Here is a 17,401-nt window from a genome sequence, read left to right as displayed (position 1 = left end):
GCATAAACCCCACTTTCAAGTAAAGTAGCAATCACAGGGACAGGGAGTTAGGACTTGGACATATACACAATTCAATCTACTTCATATGTTAACATAAATAATACATTTTTAAATGAAAAATGGCTGTATTTTCCCAATAAAAATTCAGCGATAAGAGTGATATTACTTTACATTTGTATAAATCTCTTTAACATCTAGATTCATACAAGAAGCTGAGTACTCACCTGCTTTTACAATCAGACTGTTACATATTGTTTTGGTTGAGATATCTGATGAAAATCCCCTCTCATATAGAAAATCCAGACCCTCTGAAGGGGTTTCTAGGCATCCTCAAGGTCTTTGGAGCACACTTTGAGAAACCACTGCTCTAAAGTGTATGAAGTATATGCAAAGTGGAATTTTTAGGCCATACATTATAACCTTGGTACTTTATTAGATAATGCCATGTTGTTTTCCAAAGTGGTTTGGAAATTTACATTCCCACCAGCAGTGTATGAGGGATAGTTACTTTACTTGCTAACCAATATCTGGTATTGTACTTTTAAAATTTTGCTTATCTGGTGGTGTGTACTGTACTGCATTGTGGTTTTAATCTTACTCATTCATTCTTTGTTGGTATTGCCATTTTACGTATGAAGAAACTGAGGTTTAGAAGACCTCAGTTGCTTCATACATAAGATCAAAAGTCAGAGTTTTAGAAAATAGAACCTATGTTTTCCACTTTGAAATTGTCTTCTTTCCATGCTCAGACACAAATTATACTTCTTTTTACAGTCTAGTTCTTAGGAAGGTGCCATCTCCCTAGATCGCATCTCCTCTGGGGCCTCTATTCCCCTGTGGAGGCTTTAGGCACCCCAGGCCACTAAAGGCCTTCTATTTCCCCCCTCATCAAAACACTCCACCTACCCACCCCTATCCCCACTCCACCCTCATTCATGTCCCTGCCTGGTTCCTGCCCACCTGCCTCTATTTCCTTCTCATAAAACCCTCTATCCACCCTCTGCTGACTGTCTTAAAGTACATGGGCCTCACCATGGTTACTTGTAAAAAGAAGGTATAATACCTAATCGGTGATTATATGCACAAGAAAATGTATAATTTAAAAAATCAACACCTACTATTTTTTAAGCACTCCAACACAAACCAGTGGTATGATCATAGGCAATTTATTCAATTTTTCTGATCCTGAATTTCCTTATCAGTAAAATAGGCATAATAATACCTACCTTATAGGGTGGCTTGAAGGATTGAAAGACATAATCTATGTGCTTAGCACAGTGCCCATAATAAGGAGTGCTCAAGACATGCTTATTTTCATTTAGCAAAAGCTTATGAAGCGCTTACTACATAACAACCACTCTTCTAGGGACTTTTTCCAAATAGTGAAGCCTTGTAATAACCTTCTGGGTTACGTACTATTATTGCCCTCATTTCACAGATGCAAAGACTGAAGCTGAAAGGTTAAGCAACTGGCTCAAGGTCACACTGCCAGTAAATAGAGTAGGGGTTAGAACTCCTGAAGTCTGGTGGTCACAGAATTCAAGCTCCTAGCTAAAATGCTTCCCGGCAATATTTTTTGGTTTACAAGAAAACTCTGAAAATTGCAAACCGCTCTACCATAGTGATTAGCCCCCTACGGCAAAGTGAACTCTTTCTTCATCACTCCCTCGGAGCTGCCCCATCGCTGCTCTCAGAAACAAGCCGGCGGAGCTAAATATCCAGGGGCGGGTAGCTCCTACGCCCGCTGCCGGCAGCGGGCTGCCAGCCGGGCAGAGGCACCCGCTAGCCACACCCCTTTTCCTGGCCCCGCCCCGCCACGTCCCCCAAGCTGGCCCCGCCCCTCGGCCCAGGCGGCGGCGTAGGTAGAGCAGACGCCTTGCGAGCTTCCACGTACACACTCCAGCGCCTCTCCCCGCGGCCTGGCGAGAGCACATCCGGGTCGCTGGAGCAGGTGCCTCAGGCCCCGCCCCGCCAGCCCTTGTCCCGACTTCCGGCCGTCTCGGGCCTTTTCCGCTTGTTCTCTACCGGCTCTGTCTCTGCTTCCCGGGTCGTTCTCGGCTCTAGGCCCCAGCCCTTCAGCACCCCTTCCCCGTACCGAGCGACTCGCTCCTCATCCCAAATCTCTCCGAGGCTCCGAGCAACTCTGCGGTGCGTCTTCGCGGTGCGGCTCGGGCCGAGGCCTGCCGTGCGCAGTGAGCCCGTGCAGACCTGACCCTGCGTCTCGCCGCAGCTCCGTTGAGGCCGCCGCCTCGGGATGCCCCGGCCGGGGTCCGCGCAGCGCTGGGCGGCCGCCGCGGGCCGTTGGGGCTGCAGGCTGCTCGCGCTGCTGCTGTTGCTGGTGCCAGGGCCCGGTGGCGCCTCTGAGATCACCTTCGAGCTCCCCGACAATGCCAAGCAGTGTTTCTACGAGGACATCACGCAGGGCACCAAGTGCACCCTCGAGTTCCAGGTACTACGGGCTCAGGCAGGCCCGGGCCCCAGCTCGCGGTTCCAGGGTTGGGGCCGCAGCGTACTAGGTGCCCCCCTCCTGTCTGTGTGTGTTTATTCTTTACCTAGTTTAAGAATCACCTCTAGGTAGCTGATGCAGGACATTTGGCTTTCCTCTCCGAAACTTTGCGCAAGCAAGAGACATTTAAGACCAGATACTAGGATATGTGAATTCCAGAAATGCTTCCTGTGGCTGTGACTTTTCCTTCCATTTCCTTTAGTTTAAGGCCTTTTGAACTTCCTTCCTTAGAAGAGTCTCCTTTAAAAAAAAGTTACTTGCTTTCTATCATGCCCAACGGCAGACCCCCACTCTCTAATCTACACCTCCTCTTCAATCAAATTTGAAGTGCTGCCAGTATCTAACTCCATTGCTTTTCAGGTTTTCCACCGATATTAGGACTATTGGTTAATTCCTTATCATTGGAAGAGCTCCATTCCGGACTAGATGACCATTTGCTAAGAGTGCTGTGGAAGGAATTGCTGTGACAAATAAGAGGCCCCTTCTCATCTAGGGGATTATATAAAAATGTTTATTAAAGAGAATGTAATTTCTTAAATTGGTTAAAACAATCTTTACTGTGTTTCTTTTTTTGTTGGTAGACTTATTTAATATATTTGAACAGCTTGTCAGTACGAGTTGCTGGTGACACAGAAGTGACCAAAACAGATAGGGTCACTGTTAATCATTCTTGATTCCCTACCCATCCTACCCTTCTTTTCTTAATTAGTACCTGCTCATTCATCAAAATTGTGCTTTAAGAGCAGAGACTAGGTCATAAATGGTCTCGTCATTGGAATCTGTGAAGGCTTCCTTTAGGAAGTAATTTGAAGCTGAACTGTGAAGGGTGAGTTGTAAATAGTTGGATAAGGGGGAAAAGGGAATAGCCTTTGCAGGGTCACTGTGGTAACAGTGACTGGGAATTTGAAGACCATAGACAGGTCCAATATAGTTGGAAATAAGAAGCCTGAAGAAGGGAGGTCAGCAGGGGCCAGACCATGTAGTGCCCCACTGTCCGATTTAAGGACTTTAGTTTTTCCTGAGACTATTAGAAGCCATCAGGGTGTTGTAGGCAGTGCAGTGACAAGACCTAAATATTCTTGGTGGCTGTATGGATGAATATTAGCTATGCAGGTAGGGAAGATACTACAGAGAGTTGCAGAATAGATACAGAAGACTGATTAGGAGGCCATTGTATTGGTCCAGGCTGAGACTAAGGTGGTAGCAGTGGGGAAGGAGAAAAGTGAAAGGATGGGAGATATGTAATCGGTACCATCAACAGGACTTGGTGTAGTGAGTGAGGGAGAGGAGGCCAAGGATGACGCTTAGGTGGCTTAACTTCATGGGTTAGGACCAGGAGACAGAAAAGGTGATAGCAGGAATTAAAGTGTCAGCAAAATTTTTATTTATTTGAATTTAACAAACATTTATTAACTTCTTATATGTGCAGATGCTGGGCGTGGTGCTGAGAGTACTATCCTACTACTGTTGAGGGCTAAAAAATTAGCATCTATTATGTGGCAGACAGTATACCAAGCATTTCGAGTGTTATTACATAATAGGACAACTCAGGACAACTCAACGTGAGATGGGTATAGTTTTTATTCCTTTTTTAACTGATGAAGAAACTGAGGCTTCAATAAGTTAAGACCCAAGTCACAAAAATTAACAGGAAGCAAAATCAGTATGCAGTTCCAGCTTCTTAATTACTTTGTTATACTACCACCTAAAGACAAATGTGGCAGAACTTGACCTCAGGGGGCTTACATGGACACACAGTCATGTAATGTGATGTTCAATGCAATAATAAAAGTACTCAGTAGATACAGCGCTGACTGAAGATGGAGGATCATCAGGGGGAATTTAACTGAGGGGCTGGTGTGTGAGCTGAGTCTAGAAGGATAAATAAGAGTTACTCTTCAAAGTGGTAGAGGGGGAGGATGTGTTTGTTTGGCAAATGTGTTATGTTTGTGAGACTTTATTCCAGTAGGCCTGAAAAGTAGCCTGAGTTGGCACTGAAATACACTGAATAATAGTGTTGCTTTGTAGCTGTGGGTCTGAGGGCTTTAGGGGTAGTTTGTACCAGTTTTTCAGCATCGTTCATTGATAACAGAGATTGATCATTTGTACCTGTTCTCACTGAGAACCCCCAGAGACTCTCCCATCGAGAATGGTTACACAGTAGAAATATGCTTATGTGACCAGCGAAATAGGAAAAACCCAGCCAAGACACTATTTTGGGCTTCCTGGTTCCAAGATATTCCTTGCACGCTTGGGTAGTTCCTGATCTGAGAGGGTATATTTCTGGCCACATCCCTCACAGAGGGAGGACAAAGGAGACCGACCACACCTGACGTCTCCTGACTTCCTGCTGTGAGACAGCTTTTGGCTATGATGTTTTATATTGTATTGTCTTCCTGTAATAAACTATAGATTTGTAACTTGTTGTTTTGAGTCTGGTGTTTCTTTAGCAAACAAACCCTGTGTAACTTGTCACAGTTAGTACAGATGTGGGGCAGAGACTTACTCAGAGAATTTCTGGCATTCTGGTATCTTGCGAACATAGAGTGAGAACGGATGTAAAAGAGGTGCTGAGGTTGCCTTGAGAAGGTACAGGGGAGTGGTATGCCGTTGATAACAGGTTTGGATTTTTCTGGAGGCCACAGGAATTATCAAAAGGTTTTAAATGAAGGTTCAGTGGGGGATGGGGAAGGATGGGAAGTTGCTTCCTCAGTAGACATGTAGGGAGGGAGGTGCTGCTGTCAGCAGGTGGCTGCTACATGTGCCACAAGGCACAGGACAGCACAGCCCCTACACCAAATTATCCAGCCCCTAATTATCGAACTGAGTTTAAAACCCTGGATTAGTGGGAGGAGAGACTGGGTGATGGGAAGACCTTTTAGGGAGTTGTGGCAGTAGTCCTGTCTGGACTGTGGGTTGGGAATGGAAGAGGTGGGGTGAATCTGAGAGAGGCAGTAATATCAAGTGATACCTGTGACTAGTGGACAGGTAGGAACACATAATTTGAGATGATCCTCAGTTTTTCTCTTACGGGACTGGACAGGTTGTAAGGGGTTGCCTTTATTTGAAGTAAGATTACTTATTTTAAAGTTTGATAGAAGAAAAGTGGCGTGGTGATCAGTCCTGGTCCTTTTTAGTTTGTATGTATATTTTGATTATTCAGAGTACAGTGGTGAAGTATGAATAATTGGGTATATAAAATGAAGTCATTATTTCACCTAGAGGAGAGGTTGTTGACTTTTGGTGGGGAGGGGTAAATGCCCAATTGCTAAGACACCGTTTTTATGTCAAACGTTTTATCTGTGTATTAACATTTGGCTATTTTACAGTTCCCTAAGTGCATAGTTATACTTCATTTAGTTGTCAAAATGATCTTGTAACATAGTTCAGTTACTCTTCAGTGACAGAAGGACACGTAAGTAGCTAATCTAATTTGAAGTCCAAAGTTTGATCTCTATGTTCTACAAGTCTAGAATGTCAATATTACGCTAACCCAGAGGATTCAAGCTTGAAAACAGAAGCTTGAAAATGCATCTCATGGTGGTTGGAACCCTCAAATCCAATGTCTCTTTCTCATTAAACTTTCTCAGGTTGATACATGCCACCTATGTTTCTTCTGTCTCCTCTCCCTCTTTCTTCCCAGTTTTTCTCACATAAGGTGTCCTTTCTCCTCTTTAATCCTTTTCCCCTCTCCTTTCTTATGCCTGTCCAGTTACCTCACGAAAAAAATCTCTCCCTCCTCTGTTTATTTGTATAACCCAAATGGCCCAAATTGTAACAGATTAAGCATAAACCCTTGAAAATAGCTCCAGAATCCTCTTCAGAAGTTTTCACCTACTCCTGGCTTTCCTTTCATATGCTTGCCCTTAAATACTGGCTTTCAGATGAGCCGATTTGTTTGTTTTTGTGTTATTCTGCTTTGGTTTTGCTTTAATCACAGGTGTTTAAACAATATAGCTTAATTGTTTGTTTCTCTTGGAAACAAGTTTGTAAATGATGATACATTCTTAGACTAGCCCACATGTCTATTCTGTTCTTAATGTAACTCAAAACAAAGTATGTATCAAATTCCATATAAGTGACCTATAAAAGAACTTAAGAACACAGCCTAGTTGTAATTTGGCAGTAAAATGAGTTTAAGCTCTATAATAGAAGTATGCATGGGATGTTAGGCTAACGACTGACCTACTTTACTGCTTCACTGTACTGTCTGTGTGTACTTGGATGATGGTAATAGAAAACTAGGTGAAAAAGTTTGGGGAAGGAAAATATGTGGTAGTAAGCTTAAGAGTCAAAGTTGACTATGGCATTGAGCTTCTGCCTCTGCCTCTTACTAGATGAGTAAATCTTGGGTGGATTACTTATCTTTCCTAAATTTCTCAGTTTGTCAAATAGAGGGGAAAAAAAACTCTCTTGTAGGATTGTTGGGAGAATTAAGTGGTACAAGAGACCTGCATTAACTAGAACAGTTGTCTGACTAGTTGGTTAGTACCCTCTTTCCCGTCAGGAGGGAATTTGTTCAGTTTATGTAAAGCTTTAGTTGAACTGAAATTTGCCTCTCAAGTTCCATCCACTGGTAGAAATCCAAAAATGTAAAATTGCCTGTGATGGTAAAAAAACAAAAAACGACAACAAAAATCTTACAGCCATTTTAGCATGAAACCTGGTTAATTTCTCAAACTTGTTAGTTACAGTGATCTTTCCATTTTTTTTTTTCTTTTGTAGGTGATTACTGGTGGTCACTATGATGTAGATTGTCGAGTAGAAGATCCTGATGGTAATGTGTTATACAAAGAGATGAAGAAACAGTATGATAGTTTTACCTTCACAGCCTCCAAAAATGGGACATACAAATTTTGCTTCAGCAATGAATTTTCTACTTTCACACATAAAACCGTGTATTTTGATCTTCAAGTTGGAGAAGACCCACCTTTGTTTCCTAGTGAGAACCGAGTCAGTGCTCTTACCCAGGTAATAACAAGTCAGCAATATGTTTATATGTCCAAAGGGGGAAAAAAACATAATTTAACATGCATTAACCACTGATGAATCACAGAATTTTAACATAATCTCTAAGACCTGTCTTAACTCTTATAGTAGATAGGCATTTCACAGAGAACTTCAGGCTTTTTTAAAGAGGACCTTTGTTAAGGAATTTTATGAACTTTTAAATATGAAGAAAATAAACATTAAAACATCAGTAGCAAAGGAAATTTAAAAGGCTAGACAGTACTCCAGCATTTTGAAGCATTTTCTGTAATTCATGGAGGAACATTGCTATCATAAATTAGCAAAATGATGCCTTAATGAATATATTTACTTTTATACCAGTATTTAGTGTTACTCATACTGCTATTACAATAACTTTTGTGTAACTGAAGGTAAAATATTCAAGAGTTATAGTAAGTCAAGTAACAAAGATAGTTAAGGAAGCTAAATTGGGTTTTATTTTGAAGAAGAGCTTAATGAGGGAAAGAGCTAAAGAAATTTAAAGTCATTGAACAAATACGGCTCAGGTGATAAGAAGGGCTGTTTTCTAGTTCAAATACAGTGTGAGCTTAAGAGTATATCTAAAAGATAATTCACTATCCAAAGGAATTATTTACCACCAACTTGTTAAAACCTTAAATTGACACATATTGTTCCCAGGTTCCAGTTAGTCTCTTGACCAAAGTCATGTGGTGATAGAGGCATTTTTAAGAATGTGTAACATTTACATTTTTTTTTACACATTTTTAAGAATGTGTAAGAGCCTTAATTCATAAACCTATTGTAAGCATTAATAAGATGTATTCAAATGCTCTTAGTCTTAGACACGTTCTCTTTACTGTAGCATCCTGTGTGAATGGCACTGTGCTTTGTAAAAAGATTTTTCTTTGAGGCCATTGTTTATAAATTATTACTTAACCTTCATACATTTTAATTTGTGTAATGAGATAGATTGCTTTAAAAACCTAAGTAGATAAATGTAAGAAATGAGTGGTAGCAAAGTGTTTAGGACAACTTAGCCTCCTATATTTGTATCACATTTTTAATCTTTTCTTAGTTCTGTTTTTCTATTTTCAAAAAGCTAGTAAATCTCTCTTACAATAGGGATACTTATAAAGCAGCTGTTCATACTTCAGAACTGAAAAAATTACCAGCTAGTACATGTAGAATAAATGATAGAGTTTCATTAAATCACCATTTTGGGACCATTAATCAATAAAATGATGAATCTAGAGTAGGCAGTGATCACCAGTCACTGCAAAATCATTAGGTGAAAGGCTGATGGGGAACTTTGTAACAGATGAATCTGAAATCACCTAACTCTAATAATCATTCACAAATGGAGACATAACTAGATATTATGTGTCTTCTGATAATATGCAGTAAGAACATAACATTGCCTGTAAGGTGTTCCCACCCAGACATTATGCCTGAATCCTATCAAGTCTCTGGCTCCAACCACTAGTTTATAAGAAATACAGAGGATAAAAGGTGCACCAGGGGAATAAAAATTAGCAAAATCCAGAAAGTGGGAAGTGCTGTAGGATAGAGGATTCCGTTTCTTCAACAAATAAATGGGAAGGAGAAAAAGAAGGAAGAGAACCTTAAGATTAAAGAAGATTTTAAAAACATACCAGCTAAATGATTGTGACTTTGTTTGGATTCTGATTTGGAAACAACTTTTGAGACATTTGGGGGAAATTTGAACACTAACTGTATATTTGATAACTTTTAAGGAACTATTAATTACTTTGTGTTACAATACTATTAGAGGTATATTTTTTAAAGTGTTACATTTCAGAAATGTACAAAAGTATAACTGAAATGAGAAAATATGAGATTTGCTTTAAAGTAATTGGAGTGGGGAGGAAGTTAGATGAGTACAGACGAAACAAGATTATCTATGTTTAATAATTATTACATGGCAATTCATTGTACTGTTCTCTATACCTTTGAATATGTATGAAATTTCTACTTTAGAAGTAGAATTTTTTAAAAAAGGAAAACAACACCTTCTCAAAAATAGTATGAATCCATGGAAGTAGTTTTTTAATTTCTATGATTCAGCAGTACATTGTAACCCATGCCCTGTTGTCAGGCTTCAGGAATTCCTTAAATGTCCTGAATTTGTACCAAATCCTTGTTTTTATGCATACATTTCAGGGGAACAATTCTTAGACCACATCCCATTTTGAAAACATATAGAATGCACAGAAATGCTAGAAGCATCTCTCTACCTCTTATTAAAACATAGATACCATTCATTTTAGCACAGTTTTGCCAGTCTTTCATTCCTAGGGGCCAAACAAAACAAGAAGCAAAAGTGTTTGAGTATTCTAATAGGTAAATTCAATTTGTAGACCTTATAATTGCTCATGCTTTTTAAAAGCACTTAAAGGAAATATTTTTATAACTACTCCTTTCGTACTTATTTTGGTAGAACTTTATTAAGTGCTTAAATTATTTTCTGATGTCTGTATTCCTTAATTAAAATTACAACAAACTCATTAAAAAATTTTTAATATGTGGTTTGTGATGTAAAATAAGTATAATATAATACAGCATGTGTTTCATCACCAGGATAAAGTTTTTAGCAGCAGAAGGGTATTAAACTCTGATCTACAACAAAAAATTACACTCTTAACCCTTCTCAAAGCAGATAGTGTAATGTATAAAAAGATCAGGTGTCATTTGATGAAGGCTCACAAACACATTACACAGTTAAAATGAAACTTATGTCCCATTGAGAACTTATATATTGGTGTAGTTGACAGACATGAGGGAGAAGTGGTAAATGTGAAAAAAAAATCCTACTCTGTCCTATCACTTTAATATTCAACTGTTTTTAAAATAGTGTAATTTTGACTGACTCGATCTTTTTATGCCATATTTGGTTAATTTTTGTATATATGGACTTTGATTCATATTCTTGGTATTGGTCAAATTTACTGACCTGCCGTGCTCTTCCTCCTAATTCTTCCTCTTTGAGAAACCTGGCCTTGAAATTCTGTAGCCGCCAACCATAACTGGTTAGTTTCTCTTCTGCTGTTAGCTCTGTGTTCTGTTTACCAGCTTTCAGGTGCCACAGCTGAGATATTCCACTTTGGAGCAGGCAGCTGCTTCTTGGGATGTCCAGCCTTCCCAGTCGTCCTAGTGGGAATGAGTAGAAGGGCTGCTTTGCCAGGACCACTGACATTAATGGGTGAATGAATGAATGCCAGTTTAATAGAACTTTAGTCAGATGAGGAATTGAGATCAGATTGAAAGAAAAGATGAATGTGCTGGATGGATTGGACAGAAAGTATTAACATACTAACCGAAAATATTTCCTTTCAGATGGAGTCTGCCTGTGTTTCAATTCACGAAGCTCTGAAATCTGTCATCGACTATCAGACTCATTTCCGTTTGAGAGAAGCTCAAGGCCGAAGCCGAGCGGAGGATCTAAATACAAGAGTGGCCTATTGGTCAGTAGGAGAAGCCATCATTCTTCTGGTGGTTAGCATAGGGCAGGTATTTCTTCTGAAAAGCTTTTTCTCAGATAAAAGAACCACGACAACTCGTGTTGGATCATAACTACGTTTTGAGAATTGATGCACCATTGCCGCTGTAATATTGCTGTCCTCTAATTAATTTTAGGTACCGAAGGACTTAATATTGGGAATATTTTTAAAACCTTACTCATACACTTGTTGGGGTGGATGTACAATGCATATCCCCAAGCTGTGGAAAGGACACCTTTTTTATTTGTAAAGGTAGAAACACTTTGGAACTTACTTTGGGCTCTTCATAAATATTCAACCTAATGATCTACTCTTTTCTTGGTTGTTTATATCTACTCTTCGCACACTAAACTTTGGTATTTTGATTCCTTTTAGCCATTTAAAAGTACTTTTCTTGTAGGTAGTGGATATTTTAAAAACCTTTGATTTATTGTCCACCTGTGTTGTGGAGGAAGAAAATTGCCTTTTAGTTGTTTATGGTAAATAAAGTTTTGTTGTTAAGAAAACGAATTATGATTAACTGTAGCCCAAGCCCTATTCTGCACTGTTTAATTTTGTGGGGAAAAAAATAACTAGAAATGTTAGTTAATATTGATATAATTTTAAATTGATCCATCATGGTTTAATTTATTTCTTTTGCTTAGAAAGTGTCATTTTTGTTGTTTGGGTTTATTCTATGATCTATAACCAGATATGTTACTTTTTTCATAAAGATACTCTTACCACATAGAACGTAGTATGTTTCAGTAACATAATAGAGCTTATATAGGCCTTAAAAATCAGACTGTTGTAACAGGTAAAAATAAACGGAGAATAATTTAAGACACTTAAGTGGGGGACAAGTGAAATGAGGAAACTTTTACTGAGTTATTGGCACATAATACATTTTTAGTGCTTTTACAAAAAAAGGTGATCTGTTTCGTTTTAAACATTTGGATTGGCTAGTTCTTGCTCTTTGAGTTATCTGAGTTATTCACATCTTAAATTGACAGTTGTAATATAGTACTGTAAAAGTGCCATACATTTTATCCTGATGGGTGTGATGCACTGAGAAGTTAGTTTCTTTGGTTTCTTCTTTTTTTGTTTTTTCTTTTTTTGCTTTTTTTGTCTTGCACATGTAATTTGTACAATCTCTGGTTAGCAGATCTAAGGTGATTTAAAGAATTAGAGTGCTGTGTGTGTGTTTCTTATTTGATAATCTTCATTGATTGTACTGCATTTAGTGAGTATTAAATAGTGCGTTTTCTGTACACCATAGGGTTTAGACTATATTTGTATTCTATAACTTGTATAGATTGAGCTGATTGAAGTAAGATTTTATTCTAGAATAGAATTCCAGATATTCTAGAATAGAATACAAGATGATACAAAATTGTATGTGTTTAAAGCTTTTATGCTGTTAAAAAAAAAAAAAAATGCAACGCTTTTTGCCATGCTTCTCTCCCCCACCTAAAAGTGATGAGTGCTGGGCAAGACTCATGTTGTTAGGACTTTGATATGTGGTACCATGGAATACTGATTGGATAGCAGTTCTAGTTGCTTAGCATCACTGACTAGAAGTTAGCTCTTACTTCCAAGCTGTCTTAAAATGCATATATAAGAGCAAAATGAATTCAGGTAGTCCTGCTTACTAATTTCAGGTGCTACAGCGTAGCAAGGGATGAACATATTTTCAACCCTTTAATTCTAAAGTTTTTGAAGACCAAATAGCTACTCCTTCAAAAATATTTGTCACTGGATTAAGAACTGAAGTTTAAGATTTTGCAGATTTACCTGTTGGGGTTCTGGTATAGGAGTTGTCCTGCAGTTTTATAAGTGTCCCTCTATGTTTAGATTTGCAAATCTTAAACACTAATGTTAGAGTGATTGATAAGCCTGGGCGTATGTTAAATGTCCTTTACTGGTTGCCTTTATGCTCTGTTGTGTTCAGATAGTTACACCGTAATTAAGTGAAGTCAGGTATCATCAGTGTGCCGAGTTTGGCATAGATAATGCAGTTATTTAATCTGTGCCTATCAAAATTTCATGATGTTAGACTATTACCACAAATAAGTTGTGATGAAACTATTGAGATGTATTAAAAGTTTTGAAATCACCACTGTTACCTGTTATAGAAAATAATACCAGCTTAGTTTAGTCTGTTTGTAGCTGGTTAAAGTTTGATGGCTGTCTATACTAAACTAGATATGTATATAAAAGTTAGAAAATACATATCTATCCAGACATGAATATTAAGTAAGAACTTTATTTTCTTCCTTCTACCATATAGTTTGTAGCTCATCTCTTTTCTTTAAGCCTTTCATAACTTGTTGCAACAGTTTGAAATTTCCCAAGTATTTATGTTTGGATGTATGGCTCAGAATACATATTTAAACACCATTAACTGTATATATTTTTAAAGTAGAACAGATAATGGAAAGGGACTTGATATACAAGTTTGTACTAAAATTGCAACTGTGTGAAGATACATTTTAAGATATTACTTTGCTAATAATCTAAACATTCTTTTTTTATTAAACAAATAGTTTGGGGTTCACAACTTTCATCCTGGCTTGATGATAATCAACTTTGAAAACAGTGAACTGAAAAGCAGTTTTATTCTTTGAAAGATTTCATTTAAATCTCTGTACTATCCACTTTTGCTTCAGTTTGTAAATGTGTAACGTTTATGGTTAAATATGACATAGCAGACCCTATGACTATTGTTTTCAGAAATTAAACAAATTGGTATATAAATAATTCAAAGGGGCTTTTCATTTACTTTTGAAAAGAAAAAGAAATTTCTCTAAACATGTTGGTTCTGCAGGATTGCACCAATCAATTCTTGTAGAATAAAAAAAAATCTTTCAACGAACTGACCTCACTTGTTTCTGTCAGGATTTAAAATTTTTTAAAGCTCCTTATCAACTTGCAGCTGGGAGTACAGTTTTGTAGCAAAAGAGTGATAATTTATTTGATATTTCACTGAAACATCTTAAGGACTGACCAAGAAAGTTAAAGAACAGAAATAACAACCTCTAAACCACCTCACTTCTAACCGTCTTTTTGGATTTCTTACTGAAAGTTTGGGTGAATGTGAGTTAAGCCTTCAGTTCCCTAAAAAGCTCTGAATTTTTAGGTAAATGAGCCTTAGATTGTATAATGCCAAGTTTTCTCAGTTTTTCCCCCTTTATAAGATGTTATTCGGGGCATTCTGGTTCCTGTACACAACCCTACAAAAGCAGCAAAGAAATAACAGTAATATAGGTTAACATTTATTGAATGCTTTCCTTGTGCTAGGTACTGTGCCTAGTATTTTATTTCTATTGTCACGTTTCAGCTTTGCAGTAATCCTATGAACTAAGGATATATATTCTTAAGATCTTTATTGTGGTTATGATTCCTGTGCAGTAAACTACACATATTTTAGATCTACAGTTTGATGAGTTTTGATAGATGTATATGAACTAAGGATATTATTCCCATTTTACAGATGAGAAAACGGAGGTGTAGAGAGGTTGTTAAGAATCCTGCCTATATCACAATTAGTAATTAGCAAAGTGTGAACATGAACCATGCCAGTCTGGCTCCAGATCCCTCTTTCTCAACCACTATGCAATACTACCTTACAAACATTAATTAAGGATAGGTCTCTGAAGGGTTAGCAATCTTGATTTCAGTATAGCTCAATAGCTGTTCAGTGTTTGGTTTTGGAATCAGCCAAGTTCAGATCATGGTAGTGTGACCTCCCACAAATGATTTTATTAACTCTGTACATTTCTGCTTCACTTATTACTAAGGTAATATCTACTATAATGAGAATATAATGAGATGTTTATAAACACTTAGGGTTAGTGCCTATCATATATAAGCCCTTAATAAATAATAGCTATATTTTTTATCATCAGTCCAGTTTTAGTCTCTTGATCTTTCTTTAGTTCCTCACTGTAGTTCTTACTGTAGCCTCTATATGGCTCTTAAATGATATGTAACACGAATATGAAAGTCTATCATGTACATAATAGCCTGCCAGAAGTTTCAAAAATTAATAAGATAATCTGACCTCCAGGAACATAGTAGTTGTAGGATGGCTATAAATGCAACTAATGTTAAGTAAGTAATGAAGCAGAATGGACTTGAAGTTTCCAAGACGGAGTTCTAGAGGAGGAAAGACGTATGTAGATCAAAAGACTTACTCGTCAAGGAGTTTTCTTTGTCATCTCCTGGGTGGGGAAGGGTGCATTTTGTCTAGTTAGGCCAGCGGTTGAGTGGATTAATCCCTGATTCAGGGATGTGGGCGTGAATTTTTTGTTACAGATCAAAAACCATTCTTTAACTGTTACTAGTAAAGGTGCTGTTTGATCTGGTGAATAACTTCTCTATCTCAGTTGCTTCCAAATTGTGGAGGAAAATATGGGGATGTTATCCACCAAGTATGCTGTTTTTCAGTCTGCTTTCTCCATTTTATCCACAAGGTAGCATCATTAGGAATGATTACAATCCTTGCTGAAGTCAACATTTATTAGAGGTAACATTGGTCTGGCTTAATCTGTTTTTAGTGCTGGTGATTACTAGTGACTACCACTACCTTAAAAAGAAAAGGCAACACGAGAATTTGAGAAGTAATGGTTCAAAGAGTAAAATCTACCCATAAGCCACTATCCATTTTGATGTATTACAGGTATTTTTTTATAGATAGAGATGTTTATTTTTAAAGAATTGGTATTGTCTATAACAAATTTTTAAACTTTTAGAAATTGTGAAATTTGTCATAATATAGAAGAGGGTATTAAACATTTAAAGAGAAATTTACAAAGCACATACTCATAATAATTAATGCTCAGGTTAAGACATGCAATATTGCCAGCACCATAAAAAGATCCTATGTATCTTTTCTAGATCACATTCCTGAATTTCCTCCCTAGAGATAACTAATGTTTTGCTTGTAATGAAAATAATTGTTTTCTTTTCCTTTTTACCAGTTATGTATGCTAGTTCTTCTCAAACTACTTTTTAAAAAATTTCCAAGTTACCACAAACTCACAATACAAACGTATAAATACAAAATCATGCTTGAATGCTTTGGTAATACTGAATTGCTATCAGCCTTTCTAAATGCTTACTTTCTCTGCATGCTTCCTCTCACTTTAAGTGCTTCTCTCTTCATCAGCCAATAACAGTTCAGTATGGTCACTGGACCACACTCTGAATGGTACTGATGTCTCCTCTCCTGAAAAATGTCTAAAAAAATCAGGCAAAAGTAAACTTTAATAAATAAAGTTTAATGGAGTATTAAATTCTGTTTAATAAATTAGATATTACATGTATTCTTTCGTGACTTTGTTTTGCTACATCATCCGTGTTGATGCATCTGGCTGTAATTTTCATTACTGTGTGGTAGTCCATCATATAAATACATCAGAGTTATGTGTCTGCTCTACTGTGATGGAGTTTTGCTGTTATAAACAAAGCCACTATGAATATTTCTGTATATTATGTTCTGTTACGCGTGTGTATCATCCCTTGAGAATACATCTAGGAGTGGAATTGTTGGCTTACAGAGTACGTGTGTCTTCATCTTTACTAGGTGCCACCTATCTTTCCTAAAGCAATTGTCTGAATCAGTGCTTTCACCAGTAGCAATAGAAAGTTCCATATTTGATGTTGTGAGACTTTAAAACTTTTGAAAATCTCCTGGGTTTATAATGTTGTAAAGGCAGCACTTAAGAATTTCAGAAATAATGGTTCAGAGAATAAAATCCACCTGTAATTCCATTATCCATTTTGATATATCTCAGTTATTTTCATAGATATATGTGTATATTTTTTTTAAAGAAATGGGTATTATACCTCATTGTTGCTTAATTTGAATTTCTATGAAGTTAATTATTTTTTCTTACAGGTTTAATTACCACTTGGATTTCCTCTTTGTGAAGTCCCTGTTCAGATGTTTTTCCCATTTTAAGAAATTGGATGTTTTGGTTAACAGGATTCCTTTACATATTAGAAGACTGATCCTTTGGTTTTAAGTGTTTGGATATCTTCTCACAGTTTCTGTTTGTTTTCTGCCCCTAGTGAAGTATATCAGTCTTTTCCCATATTGTTGGCATTTTTATGTCTTATTTGAGAAATACCTCTCTATCCTGAGATCATAAATATCTTCTCCTGTACCATGTTCAAAAATATGTATAATTTTGTCTTCTACTTGAATTGAGTTCTATGTATGGGATAAGGTAGGTAACCAGGTTTTTTGTTTTTTGTTTTTTTCTTGAACACATTTCTTTCTCTTTTGATTTGCCATGCCAATTCTGTGATCTATTAAATGCCCATATTTACCTGAGTCTTATTTCTGTTCTATTCCATTGATCAGTTTGTTTATACACCAGGAACATACTGTCTTAATTACTAAAGCTTTAAAAATTATTGA

At 37.3% G+C, this 17,401-nt stretch overlaps 1 protein-coding gene across 1 annotated transcript; it reads left to right on the top strand.

Annotated features, from left to right (window-relative positions):
* Positions 1-1,912: 1,912 nt before the first annotated feature.
* TMED7 (transmembrane p24 trafficking protein 7) lies at positions 1,913-16,752 on the top strand. Its single transcript, XM_010987500.3, has 3 exons — positions 1,913-2,449; positions 7,232-7,477; positions 10,832-16,752. The coding sequence occupies exons 1-3, from the start codon at positions 2,255-2,257 to the stop codon at positions 11,066-11,068; spliced, it is 678 nt and encodes a 225-aa protein (XP_010985802.1). The 5' UTR covers positions 1,913-2,254; the 3' UTR covers positions 11,069-16,752.
* The last annotated feature ends 649 nt before the right edge of the window (positions 16,753-17,401 follow it).

Source organism: Camelus dromedarius, chromosome 3, assembly GCF_036321535.1.
Source record: "Camelus dromedarius isolate mCamDro1 chromosome 3, mCamDro1.pat, whole genome shotgun sequence".
NCBI classification, from domain to species: domain Eukaryota; kingdom Metazoa; phylum Chordata; class Mammalia; order Artiodactyla; family Camelidae; genus Camelus; species Camelus dromedarius.
The sequence above is the reverse complement of the archived record's forward strand: the minus strand, read 5'-3'. Positions and strand labels throughout refer to the sequence as shown.

Bases quoted from the DNA above. Each gene is read 5' to 3' on its own strand.
- TMED7 (XM_010987500.3), top strand. From the start codon at position 2,255: ATGCCCCGGCCGGGGTCCGCGCAGCGCTGGGCGGCCGCCGCGGGCCGT. The intron at 2,450-7,231 runs GTACTACGGGCT...TTTCTTTTGTAG, and splicing joins AGTGCACCCTCGAGTTCCAG to GTGATTACTGGTGGTCACTA. The intron at 7,478-10,831 runs GTAATAACAAGT...ATTTCCTTTCAG, and splicing joins GAGTCAGTGCTCTTACCCAG to ATGGAGTCTGCCTGTGTTTC.